The sequence below is a fragment of the Otolemur garnettii genome, unplaced genomic scaffold, assembly GCF_000181295.1.
Source record: "Otolemur garnettii isolate 467f Iridium unplaced genomic scaffold, OtoGar3 scaffold00204, whole genome shotgun sequence".
NCBI classification, from domain to species: domain Eukaryota; kingdom Metazoa; phylum Chordata; class Mammalia; order Primates; family Galagidae; genus Otolemur; species Otolemur garnettii.
In genome coordinates, this window is record NW_003852599.1 from 1355417 (window position 1) to 1372536 (window position 17120).

The 17120-nt window shown below is 46.2% G+C and overlaps 1 protein-coding gene across 1 annotated transcript in view; it reads right to left on the reverse strand.

Moving 5' to 3' along the window:
• The window catches only part of CSMD2 (CUB and Sushi multiple domains 2), a 575968-nt gene that overhangs the window by 24067 nt on the left and 534781 nt on the right, over positions 1-17120 (reverse strand). The window contains exons 54-57 of the mRNA XM_012812368.1: positions 12040-12213; positions 10453-10641; positions 5363-5536; positions 2859-3041 (exon numbers count right to left, since the gene is read on the reverse strand). Of these exons, the coding sequence (XP_012667822.1) occupies positions 2859-3041; positions 5363-5536; positions 10453-10641; positions 12040-12213 (720 nt within the window). The remainder of the gene's footprint in view (positions 1-2858; positions 3042-5362; positions 5537-10452; positions 10642-12039; positions 12214-17120) is intronic.

Sequence of the window (17120 nt, forward strand, 5' to 3'; positions counted from 1 at the left end):
AAAAAAAAAAAAAGAAAATAATACATATTGGTTTTATCTATATATATTATGGTAGTACATACATAAGAGCTCCAGGATAGTAATATCACAATTATTGCTAACAATATGATTGCTAAAAACAGTTTGAGATTTCTTTGCAATTCTCTTTGTCTTTAGTGGATATACCACAGTTGAATTCCATTTTATTCAAGTCGGTTGAAATAATTCTCTGGGTTAGTAAGTCACCCACTTGATATATAATTAGGCCTGTTTATTTCCATTAGGATGTTGGCATTCAAAGATGGCATGTTTCTAATCTTTGATTTAATTTTGTAAGGACATTTACATAGTCCCAAAGTAAAATATACAAAATGATTCCTGTATAATTAGCACCACAGACAAACCTTGACATCCATTCATTCGATAAATATTTGTGCTGCCTGGAATACAACAATGACCAAGTTTCATCCCCTGCCCTTGAGGAGCTTAGTCTGTTTTAGCAAACCTAGCTCTAGGCAGATGAATTAAAATCTGACACAATAAGTGTTACACTTGAAGAGAAAGAAAAGCACTCAGAAGGGAAGAGGTTATCAGGACTGGAGTAGAATCTTTAAGGATCAGTAGGAGCTCATCATGAGACGTCCTGAGAGCTATGTACCTGTGTGCAATCTCTCGCTCCCTTTAATGAATATTCATTTCCAAGTGCATCCACTTATAACCATCTACTTTCTGTCCCAGAACAGTCCTGACATGGTAAGTGACTCCACCCTGGGATCTGAGTGGTGTGCAGGGGGATGTGGGCCATGTGGGTGTTTAAGAATACACTAAATCCTCACCTGCATTACACCTCACCTGCATCATACTCCCCCTCTACGGCAAACCTCCTTGCCCTGCTTATGAAATTCTATGGAAACGAACCTTGCAAATAGCAACCCAGAAAGGCAATTCTTTGGGCAGACAAGTGGTAGAGGGCTTTGACTCTATTTGTCTCAGTTCCCAGGCAGGTGTCCCTTTGCTGCGCAAGACATTCACAATCTCAGTCCCCAGCAGCCTGCTCTCTAAACACTGCCTCTTACCTCTTCAGCTCACTCCCTCTGGGATTTGTAGGCTGGTGATTTTTTTGGTCCTGTGGGGCCCTATAATCCATGGATCCTACCATTCTCTCATTGCCTCTTACTCCACTTATAAAGCAGCTGCCCTCCTTACCCAGCCAAGATGCCAAGGTCCATCACGATCACGGCTGTGCCCTCACCCTCCTTTCCCTTGCGCCTCCTGCCAGTGTCTCCAGCTCTACACCCAGTGGGCTCTCTGTGCTGTGTCTGCACTCGTGGTTGGACAAAAACACAACCCAATGCCGACTACTTCCAAATTGATTATCCCTCATCCTAAATGAGCCCTGAGTGCTGCCTGGCAATTATGCTCCACTCCCACCCCCACCTCGCTAGATGATTATTTCCTATCCTCGCCTCTCTGCCACATCTTCTCACTCAGCCTTACTCTCAGCTGTGACTCCTGCTTCCTGACTAGGGCAGTGCTATGCAGGCTGTATTTTAGAAAGAGAGAGGCAGAGAGATGTGGGGACTGGCTGCGAAAAGTTGGACTCTGGAGAGAGATATTTTTACAAAGACTTCTTCTCCCTAGCAGAAATTCAGAAGTGGGTGGGAAATTATAATTTCCCCCATTGGCACGATGTCATTGAGGACTTAGATTGCTTTGAAAGAGTTTGTAAAAATTGGATTTGTGGCTCTTGTGGTACTTTGAATGCTTTTTTTTTTTTTTTTTGAGAGAGAGTCTCACTCAGTCACTTTGGGTGCTGTGGCATCATTATAGTTCACAGCAACCTCAAACTCCTGGGCTCAAGGGATCCTCTTGTCTCAACCTCCCAACTAACTGGGACTATAGGCACCCATCTTTAGGCACCCAGAAGTATAGGCTGGGACTATAGGCACCCAGGTACTTTAGGCACCCAAAAGTAAACCTGGCTAGTTTACTTTTAGTAGAGCTCCCAACTAGCTGAGACTATAGGCACCCACCACAACACCTGGCTAGTTTTCTTTACCTTCAGTAGATACGGGTCTCACTGTTCCTCAGGCTGGTCCCCTGAGCTCAAGCCATCCACCTGCCTCCACCTCCCAGAGTGCTAAGATTACAGGTGTGATTTTTCTTTTAAACATAGCCTCCTCCCTTAGACTGTAAGCTCCAGGAGAGCAAGATGTGTGTCTTAGTCTGTTCAGGAAGGTGTAACAAAATGCCATATACCAACAGGTGGCTTATAAACAATAGAAATTTATCACTCACAGCTCTGGAGGCTGGAAAGTCCAAGACCAAGGCAGTGGCAGATTCAGTGTCTGGCAAGGGCCTGTTTTGTGGTTTATAGATGGTGCCCTCACTCTGTGTTCTTACATGGTGGGAGGGAAAGGGAGCTCTCTGGGCAGTCATTTCAAGGGCACTGATCCCATTCCATGCCCTACTAACCCCCCTCCTAGTACTGTCAGCTTGAAGATTAGGTATGCACATGTCATCTTGGGGGGACACAAACTTTCAGACCTTAGCAGTGTGTCTGTCTTTGTCATCCCTGTGTCCCCAGCTTGTACCACAACAGCAATTGTCACATAGTTATTGAGGGAAATTATATGGAATATAAATGAATCAATGGACTAAATTCAATCCTTTTGTTTTCTTCCCTTTTTAGGTGAGGGTGGGAGTATGTCTGTCTTTGGACTGCTGATGAAAATGAACTTGAACTATTTGTTACTGTCTGCTATCAGCCAGGCCAAGGGTTTGATCGGGGCTGTGGTTTTCTCTATGGGAGTGGGGGTGGGGGGGAGACAGCTCTGGGGCTGGGCAAAGGAGAGAAGCAGAATGGTCACATACATTACCTCCACACTCAGGCTGCGAGCCGCTCCACCAGCCGTCAGCTTGACAGGTTCGCTCTGATGATCCCCGGAGCACGTGGCCAGCTTCACAGCTGAAGCGCAGCAGGCTGCCTGGGTCAAAGCTATCCCCTAGTCGGATGCCATGGGCTGGGATCCCAGGGTCACCACAAACTCCCGTGCTGGTTCCTATGGACCAGAATCAGACAAACCTCACTTTTTTTGCATGAAAGAAAAGGGAGAGGAGGAGTTAGAGAGAGAAAGAGATCAGGTCGTGACTAAGGGGAAGCAATGGGACCCACGAATGAGGGAGGTGACACCTGAATGCCTACCTAGCCCGTTACCTGGACAGGCTCCTGCCTCACTACTCAACAGATAAAGAACACAAAGGTCTGAGGCCGTGGCAAGCCCCTGGGAACCAAAGAGGAAAGGAGGCAAGGAGGCAGAGGGAAGACCCTCTCATGGAAATCATGCCTTCCTTCTCTGGCCCAAGCCAGTCTAGGACTTCAGTGGTCCAAGCTGGTGCCATGTCCTCCTCTTCCCTTCCTCTCTCCCTACCTCCCCAGCACCTGCTGGTTCTGTGGTACCCTCTCCATCCCCAGTGCCACTGTCTGGCCCAGATGCTCAACGTTCTCTTGCCTGAAAGATGGCAGGGACCTCTAACTCCAGACAAGGGAAATTTTAGTTTGGGATAGATGAAGCTTTGGACTACACGCTCTGGGCCAGAAGAATGGCCATGTGGTTGGGTTACATATGCTAAGGGTAGAAGGTGCTCACAGCTTTCTCTCTGTGCATCCCTTTCCCATGGAGAACAAAGATCCCCCAAATAAATTAAATAGACTCTGAGAAAGTCATTAGCCCATTGTCCCGGAGAAGTGCCTAGAGGGAAGAAAAGGGATTATCACAGGAGGGACTTGGGAAGTGTGCGCTCGGCTCCCTTCCCCTTCAGCAAGCCTCTTCCTCCTGGATTTGCTCTGTGGATACCCCGGAGATGCTCGTTTTCTCTAAGCCACTTCCACCAGGAGCCCCAACAGAAAGGAGTCCGGGGCCCAGCTAGCAGCAGGCCTTGCTCTAGCCAGGCTACCTCGTGGCTCATAGACAGTTCTCGGTTTATTTATTAGGTGATGAATGAGTTAATAGGGGGATGGGCCAAAGTCCTGGGTGATCACATGGAGTGGTATGTCTGGGGTTTTCCTGGGCAGCCAATAGCCTTTTAAAACAGTAGCTTCTGTACTCTCTACTTTCTGAAAATAACTACTCTCTGGTTCAATGTCTGGGCGGTGTCCTAAATTTTGGAAGACAGGCTCATCTGGGACTGTCAAACTGTGAGAAGAGCTGCACAGCTTATGGGAAGGTCCCACGTTGAGCAGAAGGCTTCCGTGCTAGGAGGAGATCAGGACCCTTATCACTGGAAGGGAGCTGGCAGGGGGACGGCTGGGGTTCATTTCAATTTCAAGGTGAGCAGCTGCCCTCTTGAGAGTGACCTGCAGAATGGGATCTCTTCCTAGGGCTGGCCATGCTCAGCTCAAAGACGACAAAGCTGCGAGGTGTTAATTTTATTAGTTTGGTGGCTTCTGTTATTGGTGGGAAAATCCCCCTTCAAATATTCTGTTCAGATCACATGGACGCGGGAGCTCTGGCAGGTCCCCACACTTGCTATTTTGACGTCTCTCACTATCTACATAGAGATTAGCAGTAAGTAAATTAATAGGAAAGGTCTGGGAACTGGTGTTTTAGGGCAGTAGGAAAGAAGACTGTACCCCACTAGGCAGCCAGGACATAGGACAAGTAGGGGGCAGTGATAAGGAAGGGTAGGAAGTACTGTGGAGTCTGGGAGTCTGAGATGGGGCAGTGAAGGACCTAGGAGTGGGTCTGACTTGGGCTGATCAACACGAAGGTTTGGATTGCTTCCAGGAGCTCCTAGAATTAAGAGTCTGGGTGTCTGGAGGGGACTCTGGCCAGAGGTTGACCTCAAAAGTTGTGCCCAGGTTGGGCATGGTGGCTCATGCTCCTAATCTCACTTTGGTAGGCCCAGGAAGGAGGATGGCTTGAGGCCAGGAGTCCAAAACAGCCTGAGCAACATAATGAGGACCCGTCTCTAGCAAAAAAAATAGAAAATTAGCTGGGCATGGTGGTAGGTGCCTGTAGGCTCAGATACTTGGGATGCTGAGACTGAAGCCCAGCAGTGTGAGGCTACAAGGAGCTGTGATGACACCACTGCACTCTGTCCTGGGCAACAGAGTGAGACCCTGTCTCAAAAACCAAAAAAGCAAAAGCAACCCCCCCCCCCCCAACTCAATCTCCCTCCCTTGCCGCCCCAGTTGTGTCCTTCCTGGTTTTGCTGGGTGGGAGTCCAGCTGGGCCTCTTCCGGTTGTGTTCTCTGCCTGCAGGGAAGGGACAGGGTGCCTAAGGATTCCCGCTCAGTCAGTCAGCTCACACCTTGGGAGCTCAGCCAACCACCCTCAGCCACGAGTTCCGCCGAAGCCCTTCCCCAGGCCACGTGCCATACCTGAGCAGTGGGGGAGGGAGCCAGTCCAGTGTCCGTCCAGCCCACACATGCGGGTGGCATTTCCCACCAGGGTCCGCTTGCCGGTGCAGCTGTAACGCACCACCGCTCCCACAGTAAAGCTGTCTCCAGACATCTGGGCATGAGGCGGGGAGCCCGGGTGGCCACAGGATACCACTGTGGGGAAGAGCCAATAATAGCTCAGCAGCTCTGCACAGGAAAGGGCTGCCATCACACAGCACATGCCGGAGCGGGGCAGAAGAGGAACCCTTGGGTCCCTCCTGCTGGCACACCCATCTGGCATACAGACAGTGGCCACCCACCCACTGGGCAGCTTCTGTGACCGGAGGAGGAGTGTCTTCTCTGCCTGTGGCAGGTACACGTCAGTTTCAGTTTCTCCTGTCATGCCTCATGCGTCCTCCTCTCCCTATTCCTTCACTGCCATAGGACACACCCAAGGTGCCTCCTGGCAGGAAGATGGCACACATAGTATACATAAGACAAAATGAGAGCACTGTCATCCTCGGACTGTCTTCACTGGCTGCAGCTTCTAGAACGAGGGCCCTAATGGCATCTTACAGTCACTTTATCCATTGTCCCCACCATGTCCCCCGCAAGTTCCCTTTCCTGAAACACTGTGGTGCAACCGTGAAAACCAGGGATAAGATCAAAACAACAGATGTACAAGCCAGGGTGGGGACAATGCTGACAATGTCACTGGGCTTGGGCTCCCACAGTGATGGATCGGGTGCCTATTACATGTTACCGTTTTGTATGTTTGCGAGAGCAGAGTCCGTGCTGTCACGGAGTTTACCTTCTAACAGGGAGGAAGGACGACCAATAAGAAAACAAATAGGTAATTCCAGGGGAGCTATGAAGAAAAGTAAAACTGTAACAGGAAAGGGGTGCTCAGGAGTGAAGTGAAGGTGCTAGTTTTTTTTTTTTTTTTTTGAGACAGTCTCACTATGTGACATCACAGCAACCTCTAACTCTTGGGCTTAAGCGATTCTCTTGCCTGAGCCTCCCAAGTAGCCCACAACAATGCCTGGCTATTTTTTTGTTGTTTTTGCAGTTGTCATTGTTGTTTAGCAGGCCTGGCTCAGGTTTGAACCTGCCAGCCTTGGTGTATGTGGCCGGTGCTGCAACCACAGTGCTGCTACGGGTGCTGCCCCCAAGGTGCTTGTTTTGAATAGGGTGGTCAGAGAAGATGTCTCCGAGGAAGGTGACATGTGAGCAGTGACTTGAGTGCTATGTGGAGGTAAGCCACCATGATTTGGGGAAGAGCCTCGTGAGGGAAGGAGCATTAGGCAGGAAGGCCCAGAGGCTGGAGTGAGCGTGGTGTGTTTGAACAGCCAGAAGGCCAGGGATGCTGGACTAGGATGAGCAGAGGAAGAATGGAAGGAAACAAGGCTGGAGACCTCACTAGGAGTCAGATGACAGCATGGAATTTGGATTTTATTAACATTATAAGCATTTGGGGAAGCCACTGGAACAATATGATCTAATCATACTGGCAATTGTATGGAGAGAAGACCAGGGTGGGGCAAGAATGAGGGAACTGTCATGGTTGAAGAAGAGATCATAATTATTTGAATGAAATCTTAGGTAGGAGATTCTTGACGTCATGGCTTGCACGGAGAAAGGGCACAGGGCATGGCACAGATACTGACAGAGACAGGGGACCGAGGCTGTTCTCGATGACGTTATTTTGGCAGAGAATAGGGATGGCAAGGCTGGATGGTGTTGGGTGACTTCACTTCTCACTGTGGCCTTAGATAGGCTGAAAGCGATGCCCCCTGCACCCAACAGTTAGCCAAATTGTGAATGCAAATGAAAAGGTCTTGAAGGTAATTAAATATGCTGTTGCGAACAATCAGAAAGCAAGACAGACATTGCTGATAGGGAGAAAGTTTTAGCCGCATGGATAAAAGATCAAACCAGTCACAACATTCCCTTAAGCCAAAGCCTAATCTACAGTAAGGCCCTGATTCTTAATTCTGGGAAGGCTGAGAGAGGTGAGGAAGCTGCAGAAGAGAAGTTTGAAGGTAGCAGAGGTTGGTGTGCGAGGTTTAAGGAAAGAAGCTGTCTGTGTAACATCAAAAGTGCAAGGTGAAGCAGCAAGTGCTGATACAGAAGTTGTCACAAGTTTTCAAGAAGCTCTAGCTAACATCACTAATGCTGCACACTAAAAAACACATTTCCACTGTAGATGAAATAGTCTCCTACTAGAAGAAGATGCCATCTAAGACTTTCATAGCTAGAGAGGAGAAGTCAAGGCCTCGCTTCAAAGCTTCCAAGGCAGGCTCTTGTTAGGGGCTAAAGCAGCTGGTGGCTTTCAGTTAAAGCCAGTGTTGATTTACCATTCCAAAAATCTTAGGGCTCTTAAGAATTTAGCTCGTAGGCTAAATCTACTCTGCCTATACTCTATCTAGAAATAGAACAGCAAAGCCTGGACATCTGTGTACAGCATGGTTTATTGAATATTTTAAGCTCACAGTTGAGACCCACTGCTCAGGAAAAAAGATTCCTTTTGAAGTATCACGGCCCGTTGACAATGTACCTAGTCACCCAAGAGCTCTGATGGAGCTGTACAAGGAGACTCGTGTAGGGTAGAGAAAACTCTACTCAAGGGTAGAGAAAACAACGCAGGTTGTTTTCAAGCCTGATAACACAACATCCATTCTGCAGCCCGTGGATCAAAAAATAATTTCAACTTTCAAGTCTTAGTATTTAAGAAATACATTTCATCATAAACCTATAGTTGCTATAGATCCTCTGATGGATCTGGGCAAAGTAAACTAAAAACCTGAAAAGGATTCACCATTTCAGGTGCCAGTGAGAACATTTGTGATTCACGGGAGGAGGTCAAAATATCAGGACGAGGCTTGTCACCTGTAGCACAGTGGTTACGGCTCCAGCCACATGCACCAAGGCTGGCGGGTTCGAACCTGGCCCGGGCCAGCTAAACAACAACTGCGAGAAGAAAATAGCCAGGCATTGTGGTGGGTGTCTGTAGTCCCAGCTACTTGGGAGGCTGAGGCAGGAGAATGGCCTAAGCCCAAGAATTTGAGGTTGCTGTGAGCTGCGATGCCACAGTACTCTACTGAGGGCAACATAGACTCTGTCTCAAAAACAAACAAAAAACCCAAAATGTCAGCATGAACAGGAGTTTGAAGGAAGCTGACTCCAACTCTCATGGATGACTTTGAGGGATTTAAGACTTCAGTGGAGGAAGAAACTGAAGATATGGTGGAAACATCAAGAGAAGAGCCTTAGAAGAGGGGCCTGGGAGACATGGCTGAATTGCTGCAATCTCACGATCAAACTTGAACAGACGAGGAGCTGTTTCTTGAGGATGAGCAAAGAAAGTGGTTTCTTGAGGACCAATCCTCTCCTGGTGAAGATGCCATGAATATTGTGGAAGTGCCAAGGGAAGATTTAGAATATCGCGGAAATTTAGTTGCCGAGTGGCAGGAGTTGAGAGCATTAACTCCGAATGTGAAAAAAAATGCTACGGCTGGTAAAATGCTACAGAGAAATCTTGCATGGCAGGAACAGTTCATCAATGTGGCAAACTCCATTGCTGGTCTTCTATTCGGCAATTGCCACAGCCACCCCAACCTTCAGCAACCACTTCCCTGATCAGTCAGCAGCCATCAGCATGGAAGTGAGATCAGGATTATATGAGCAAGAAGATTAGGATTAGCTGCGTGCTCAGATGATCCTTATTATAAACATATTATTAGAAATAAGGCATTTTAAATTCAGGTATATACATTGTTTTTTAAACATAACGCTATTGCACACTTAACAGACTACCATATAGAGCAAATATAACTTTTATCTGCACTGACAAACAAATAATTCATGTGGCTCTTTTTATTCTGATATTTGCTTTACTGCAGAGCTCTGGAACGGCACCTGCAGGATCTCTCAGATATGCCTGTCTAGCAAGATAATGATATATTAAATCAATATTATCATTAAATTCAGGTAAAATAAGCATTGGGGCAAAACGTTAATATACCTGGGGTCACTTTATAATGACAAAAAGCTTCATTTGACCATAAGATAAACTAATTTGAAATCAGCAGCGGCCCTGAATCTCAGCTGGCACCACTGCACACTGGTGATTGTCCATTTCCAGCCCCAATTTGTTGGTCATAAAAGGGGTTGGATGTCTTGTTTAGGACCTACGGGCAGCAAGCAGCTCTACCATCCCCTATGACACCTACAGGCATGTGGGCATAAGGAGATGGAGTCTTCAGACTGGAGGGCACACAGATGCATATTGTCCATTAAAGGTCTGCTGAATGCCCTCAACTCAACACCCATTACCTGCTCTGGAGCACATCTCTACTATTGGGAAAGGATAATTCATAAGGTTCACCTTTAGGAAGCAGAGGAGAGCGAGCAGGAGGCCGAGGGTCTGCTCACTGGATGAGCCCAGTGACTAGATGTCGGGATTCCAGTATCTCCCTGAACATTTTTTTTTTTAAAAACATGTCATCTTCATATCTTTTCCTAATCATAAGTAAGGCAGTTATTGCTCATGGAGTAGCTACTAGGCACCAGAGACTATGTTGGCACTTTCTATAGAGTTTTAAATTTTATCTCCTAATAATCCTATGGAAAAAGTATTACAGATGAAGAAACCAAGGCTCTGAGAGGTTCATGGATTTCTCCCAAACCACACAGCTCGGTCAGTGGCCAAGCCCAGATTCAAGTCCAGGTTGCTCTGCCTCCAGCACCTGGGGTATTTCTGCTTCTGTCTTTTCAAGGGAAGGGGTAAAATGGGGACCTGGTGTCCCAGTAGGCAGCCAGTTCTGAAGGAAGCCAAATCTGAAGTCTGAAGAGGTTGGTGGCAGTACTAGAGAGGAAAGGGACCAGGCCTTTACCCAGGAAGAAGAGAACACACGAACTGGTGTGGCAGCTAGCCTGGAGCCCGTGGCTCAGGAGGGCTGTGCCATCCCAGGAGCAGTCCGAGGGTGACGCGCATATGTGCACACACCCACACACAGGCACAGACAGGAGGATGCATTCTTTGCCAAGGGCCACCCCATCAGTCATTTTGAGCAGTGACATGTACTTACAGAGACACTGGGGGCGAGGACGGTCCCACGTGCCGTCTCCCTGGCAGCTGAGCACTGGGGTGCCCAGGAGGTAGAAGCCGTGGTTGCACTGGAAGGACACGGTGGTGCCGTAGCTGAACCTGTGCGGGCCGCTGGCGTGGACTTGACGGACGCTGTTTTCTTGGTGTCCGGGATCTGTGCAGTTGATGACTATAATTGAACAGGGTAGTCAGAGGCAAAAATAGGGACAGACATGAGCATTTTCTTAAAGTGGTAATTCAGAAGTCAAAAGCAGCACATATTCTAAGTACAGAGAAACCTCCATACTGAACCCAGGAGATGATTCAGATCCTGTCTGGAGGGTGAGTCGGCTGAGGTGGCTGCATGTCCCCCATTCCTGCCTGGGTCACCTGGTCAAGGGGATCCACCCTTCTGCATCCAGTTAGATGCAATCTCCTTAGAGAAGCCTCCCTGCTCTTTCCAGACTGGCTAACCACTCCCTTGCCAGCTCACCCTCGCACCAACCTCTGCTGCTGACTTCCCAGCCTGCACTGTGGTTTATCTGAACACACGGGTCCCTTGAGGGCATGAACGTCTAGTCTCTGTGCCTCCACAGAAGAGCTCAACACGTGTTAAACTGGCTCACTTGAACGGACTGGAACGGGGGTCAAGCTCTTTTAGAAATGCTTTTAATCACTTTTTATGAGTATTTCAGGGAGACATTGTTACCCTGGGGAATAACCTTGACTCTGAAAAGTTAGTGTTTTAAAAGAAGCTTACACCAAAATCAGAGTAAGATTTTAGAACAATGACAATATTATCGATAACCCGTTATGTGTGCTTTTGCTTTCAACATTGTCACATCCATTATCTTACTGATGCATTTTATGAGGTGGGCAGGGAAGGTAGTTTGAAAAAAATCTTTGCTAAGTCTTTAAGGTATAAGGTACTTTTACCATGGATGAACCTCTTGGAAGGGTCACTTTTGTACTTTAAAAGCTTTTCCTAAATAGTCTGAATGGGGCCAGAACATCCTTCACCCAGTCTGCCTTTGAGTCTTTGCTTTCTTCTTTGTGCTTCTTCCCCCACTCCCACCCTTACTGCTTCATCTCAGTTCTTACTCTGCTTTCTGTTTATTTTTCATTACAACCCTTCTGCTACTGAACTATCTTGATGAAGAGCTTCATCAAGAATGGGGATCTATTAAATGTGGTTACAAAGGAGCTGCAGCAGCCATTTTGCAACCATGAGGAAAAGCCAAGATAATACTCTTGATCTCATGGAACAGTTGCAGAAGTGATACTACTTCTAAATTTCTTGTTTATGTGAGACAAACGAACAAGTTTGTTTGAAAAGAGAAAGAATAGGACCCTACATGATAATGATAAATGACTTGTTCTATGAAAGGTGAAAATAAGTTTTGCTCTCCTTATATAACCCATGATGAGACTTTAGATGGTTGTATCTAAGAGCTGACAAAGTCCCCATTTCAGACCCTTCTCTGCCCTGAGTCTGCCCTGTCTGAGTCAGATACTAGGACTGAATTCACGGGCTTCTGCTCTTGGGCAGAGGGCGTGGGGAGTGAGTGGGACAGGAAGAGTGACTCACTTCTGCAGGTGGGCAGCATGTCACTCCACTGCCCGCTGGCCAAGCACTGGGACCTAGCAGCCCCCTCAGCCACATAACCAGGGTTGCAAACAAACTTGACCACATCGTTGAGGTTAAACTGGTTGCCCTGAGTGAGGCCATTGACAGGGTTGCCTGGGTGTCCACAGGTGATTGCTGTAATCAAAACAGAAGATAGGTGAACCCTCCCATACCATCAAAAATCATTCTCAGTTCGGATCTCTCATGCACATCAATGAAGTTCAGCCCTAAGTCTAACTTTAGTTTCTTTTGATGTAAAACATTTATTTCCTTAAATTGTCATGGGGAAATTCCATCTTGCTTGAAGGCATGTCCATAGTTTGGACAACTTGAGAAAAATCATTCCACAACTTTCCATGGTGCCTTAGGTTTGGACTGCAGCTGTCTGTGGTCTGAGTGGGCAGTCCTGTCTTATTTCTTCCGGGCTTCCTTGAGCTTCCCATCTTCATTCTTTACTGCCAGATATACTGATGACCAGCCATCGGCTGATTCAGACCCATCCTATTCGTAGGCCAAACTTGCAGAACCACAGTCAATGCTAACCAGGCCCAACGCAGAGTTCAGTTACCCTCCTAGACCAGTGGCCCTGGTAAGCTGCAGGGAACATTTCGATTAGGAGACTTGGAGTCAAGTAGGTTATCCTCCATAATGTGGGTGAGCCTTGTCCAATCAGTTGAAGGGCTTAACAGAAAAAGATTGGGCCAGGCATGGTGGCTTACCCCTAAGATCCCAGGACTTTGGGAGGCCATGATGGGAAAGATTGTTTGAGGCAAAGAGTTTGAGACCAGCCTGAGCAATATAGGGAGACTCTGTCTCTACAAAAAGTAGCAAAATTAGCCAGGTGTGGTTGTATGCACCTGTAGTCCCAGCTACTTGGGAAACGGAGGCAGGAGAACTGCTTAAACCCAGGAGTTAGAAGTTGCAGTGAGCTGTGATGACACCATTGCACTCTAGCCTGAGAAACACAGTGAGACCCTATTTCAAAAAAATAAATAAAAAAAGAAAGACAGAAAGAAAGGAAAAAGAGAAAGACAGAAACCCCTGGAAGAAGGGGGGAATCAACCAGAAGACTGCTTTCAAATTTGAACTGCAGCTCTTTCCTGGGTCTCCAGCCTATACTGAAGATCTTGGACTTGCCATTATACAGAAATGAGTGAGCCTGTTCCTTACTTGTTGGTTCTGTTTCTCTACAGAATGCCGAATGAATGCTGGCTGTGATGGGCTGGATTAGGCATCAGTGGAAGGAAAGCAGGGTGCTGATGAAGCTTGAGCACTTTGAAGGGTCTAATGCTCAGGAACATCTAAAGCAGACTTTGCTGAGGGCAGAGACCATGATGCATTCAGTTCATGATTATCCACAACACCTAGCACAGTGCCTGGCACGCAGGAGCTGCTGAATAAACATGTATGAATAAGGTCCTACAGACTGAGAGAAACGGTAGGAAGGGAAGGTCAGTGGTAACAGAGAAGAGAGTTAAAAATAGGCTGAGCTCACTAAGGAAGCAGGAGGGAGAGACCCAGAGACTGGGGAAGTGATCAGCCTTGGGCTGGGAGAGGACCTTTCCACAGAGGTGGGAAGGGAGAGGGCAAGGATGGATGCAGACAGTATGGATGTGTGTGGGGGGGAGTAGAAAGTGAAAGGAGCTATCGTCTGATGGCTTCTGTCACCTGTGCAACATGGAAAGCAGTACTGTACAACGAGCTGATCGTTGGGGTTTGTATGCACTGACTCCCTAAATCCTCACGACCCCATGAGGCAGGCTCTGTCACTACCCCCGCTGGAAAACAGAATTTCAGAGGAGTCAGAAGACTCATTTGAGGGGCACACTTTCTAAACTTGACTGAGTTTTGAATCCTACTTCTCTGATTCTAGGCTACCTTAACTATGCACTTTAGTTATTTGCTGAGAATATGGCCAGAGGCTGAGGAGCTTGGGTCTTCAGAAAAACGGTGAAATTGTGAAATCGTGTGTCAGCAAGGGGCAAGAGGGCCGAGTGGGAAGGAAGGGGCAAGAGGGACACATGGGAAGAGCCAGGAAGTTCTGAGAGTCTGGTTGAGACTGGAAACCTTGACTTTGTATGTGATGGCAGCTTACAACAGTGCCCAGCACGGAGGAAAAACAAACATGTTTTCTTTTACTGTTGCCTTCCTCCTCCAGATGCTTGGACTTGGTGTAAGAGATCCTGGATTCTGTGATGGGGCAGGGTGTCAGGGTCCCCGCCACCTCCCCCAGCATTATCATCAGCATCATAAGGACAACGACAACACAGTGACAACAAGGATGACAGCTGCTGCTGCTCAGATCTGTATCCCGAACTGTTCTAACCAGTTTATGGATGTATTGAATCCTCAGAATGGTTGTTGAGGTACCTGCTTTTGGTAGATAAGGAAAGGGAGACATAGGGAGGTAAACTGACTTGTCTGTAGTCACGTAGCCACAGAATATCTAGGGGTAAAGGTGAGCCGTGAGTCCCAGATGTGGGCATTCTGGGCCCACATCTGGGTGCCTGACGACTCCACACACTGCCCTTTAATACAGTTCAGTCTGAAAGGTACTATCAATGAGCCAGGCAGACATTCTCTATCCAGACCCTAACATTTTCTATTATTATTACCTAAATCTCAGCGCAGTGGAATTTGCATCTTCTGAAGGGAACTAATAAATATGTTTTGTTTAGACACATCTGACAGAGTGACTGAATATAAATGGGTCTTGCCTCCTCCTCCTCCTTCCTTTTTTTCTGAGACAAGGTTTTGCTATGTTGCCCAGCCTGGTCTTGAACTCCTAGGCTCAAGGGATTGTCTCACCTCAGTCTCTTGAGTAGCTAGGATTATAGGCATGCACCACTTTGCCTAGTTTGGGTCTTGCTTTCTGGAAAGCTAATACTTACGAAGTTATTAAGTCTAATTTTCATGCATTATTTATTGAGTAAGTTTCCATATTTTATGGCCCTATCCCATATACAAAAAGCCAAATGAAGAAGACTTCCAAGGCAAAAACCTGCCTTACAAAATTAAGAGGAAAAACCTATACTTTATTAAAAAAAAGCTTACTTTAATTTAAAATGTAAAAAGTGAAGGATTTTCCAAATTTCGTCCAGGCAGCCAAGGATAATGGTAGTCACTTAAATCCACATAAAATGCACATTAACAAGAAGAACAAACACAAGCATAGAAAACCCAGGCCTGCAGCACAACTAGAAGAGAGAGAATGCTACACATTTAAGTAGAGAAATACACACTAAACCCAGGCAGTTATTTCTCATACCTCAAGCTTTTCCAGACAGTAAGACTATAAGAAAAGAGGAGAGAGGAAGAGATGAAGGGACTAATGTTGACCTGAAATCACTGCTATAAAGAGTAAGTCCATCTGAAATGTGAACATACTGAGAAGAAATCCTGGAATGGTCACTACAAGAAAGGGACACAAAAGCGTGTGCTTCTGGAAGAAAAGAGATAGACAACCTTCTGGTGATAGAAAAAGAAGCAAAGACGGGAAAATTTGGGCTTCTGTAAGACAAAAGAGAAACCCCCTCTGCTCAACAAAGGGCACACAACTTTTCCCTTAACACACACACACACACACAAGTCTCCATTAAAAAAGAAAAGCAAAAAAGCCAAACAAATGAACAAACAAACAAACAAACAAACAAAAGCCAGGCAAACGTCCAAGGGAATTAGAATGAAAAAAAAGAAGTAAGAATGAGGCTGGGCGTGGTTACTCACGCCTGTAATCCCAGCAGTAGGGAGGTTGAGGTGGGTGGATTGCCTGAGCTCACAGGTTTGAGACCAGCTTGAGCCACAGTGAGGCCCCGTCTCTAAAAAGTAGCTGGGCACTATGGCAGGTGCCTGTAGTCCCAGCTACTGGGGAAGCTGAGGCAAGAGGATCCCTTGAACCCAAGAGTTTGAGGTTGCTGTGAGCTAAGATGCTACGGCACTCTACCAAGGGTGACCGGGAAAACCAACCAACCAAACAACAACAATAACCAAAAGAAGTAAGAATGAATCAGGGAGTAAGAATTTGTTACAAAGACAGAAGAGGGTACTCTCATAAACCACCATAAACTGACAACATGAATAAAGAGCATCAGCCTAAATCTAAACAAAGCCATTCTAAGAAAAAGTAGAGAAGAATCAAAAACATTTGAACTAATGGAAATCTACTCACCAAAAAACAAAACACATGAAGCATTTGGAGATATTAAAAAACCACCTTGAGAATCAGAAAATCAAAAACTGAAAGCACAAATGGACAAAAAGTGGGAAGAAAATAAAAGAGAACTGATTACTACGGGAAAGAAATAGAAGAAAAAAACAAAATCAACTGAGAAATAAAGACTAAATTGTTAAAGGCCCAAGGACAGTATCCTCACATGATAGCTTAATAAATTATTAAAGGAAGTCAGGCAATCAGCCAAAGGAATTAAAATGAGACAGAGAAATACAAAGGATCAGAGAGAAAGAGGCTCTTCTAGGAGACAGGCAAAGAAATTCCAACATTCACATAATCAGAGTTGACAAAGAAGTAAAACAAAACACTAGGCCAATACTAGCGTTTAAAACTATAACTTAAGAAAATGTTTCAGAAAGAAAAGAAGACCTGAATCTATATATTCAAAGGCCCACAAAATACCTGGGAAAATCGTCTTGAGACAGTCACTTCGAAGGCATAACCTAGTAAAAGTATTAGACTTTTTCAGGATAAAGAAAAAACAATAATCAGGGCCCCCAGAAAACCACCAAATAGCCTACCAGAAAAACAGATGTAAACTAACGTTATAATTCTAAAGGTCAGATAAATAAAAGTGGAGAGAACAGTGGTTCTGGGCTGGGAGGGAGTAGGGGAAATACAGAGATGCTGGTCAAAGCATATAAAGTTGCACTTATGCAGGGTGATTAAGTCTAGAGATCGCAGGCACAGAATGATGACTATAGTTAGTAATAATCATATGTGGGAAATTTCCTAAAGTGTAGATTTCAGGTGTCCTCATCCACCCCATCATACAAAGGTAACTATGTGAGGAGATGGACATGTTAATTTG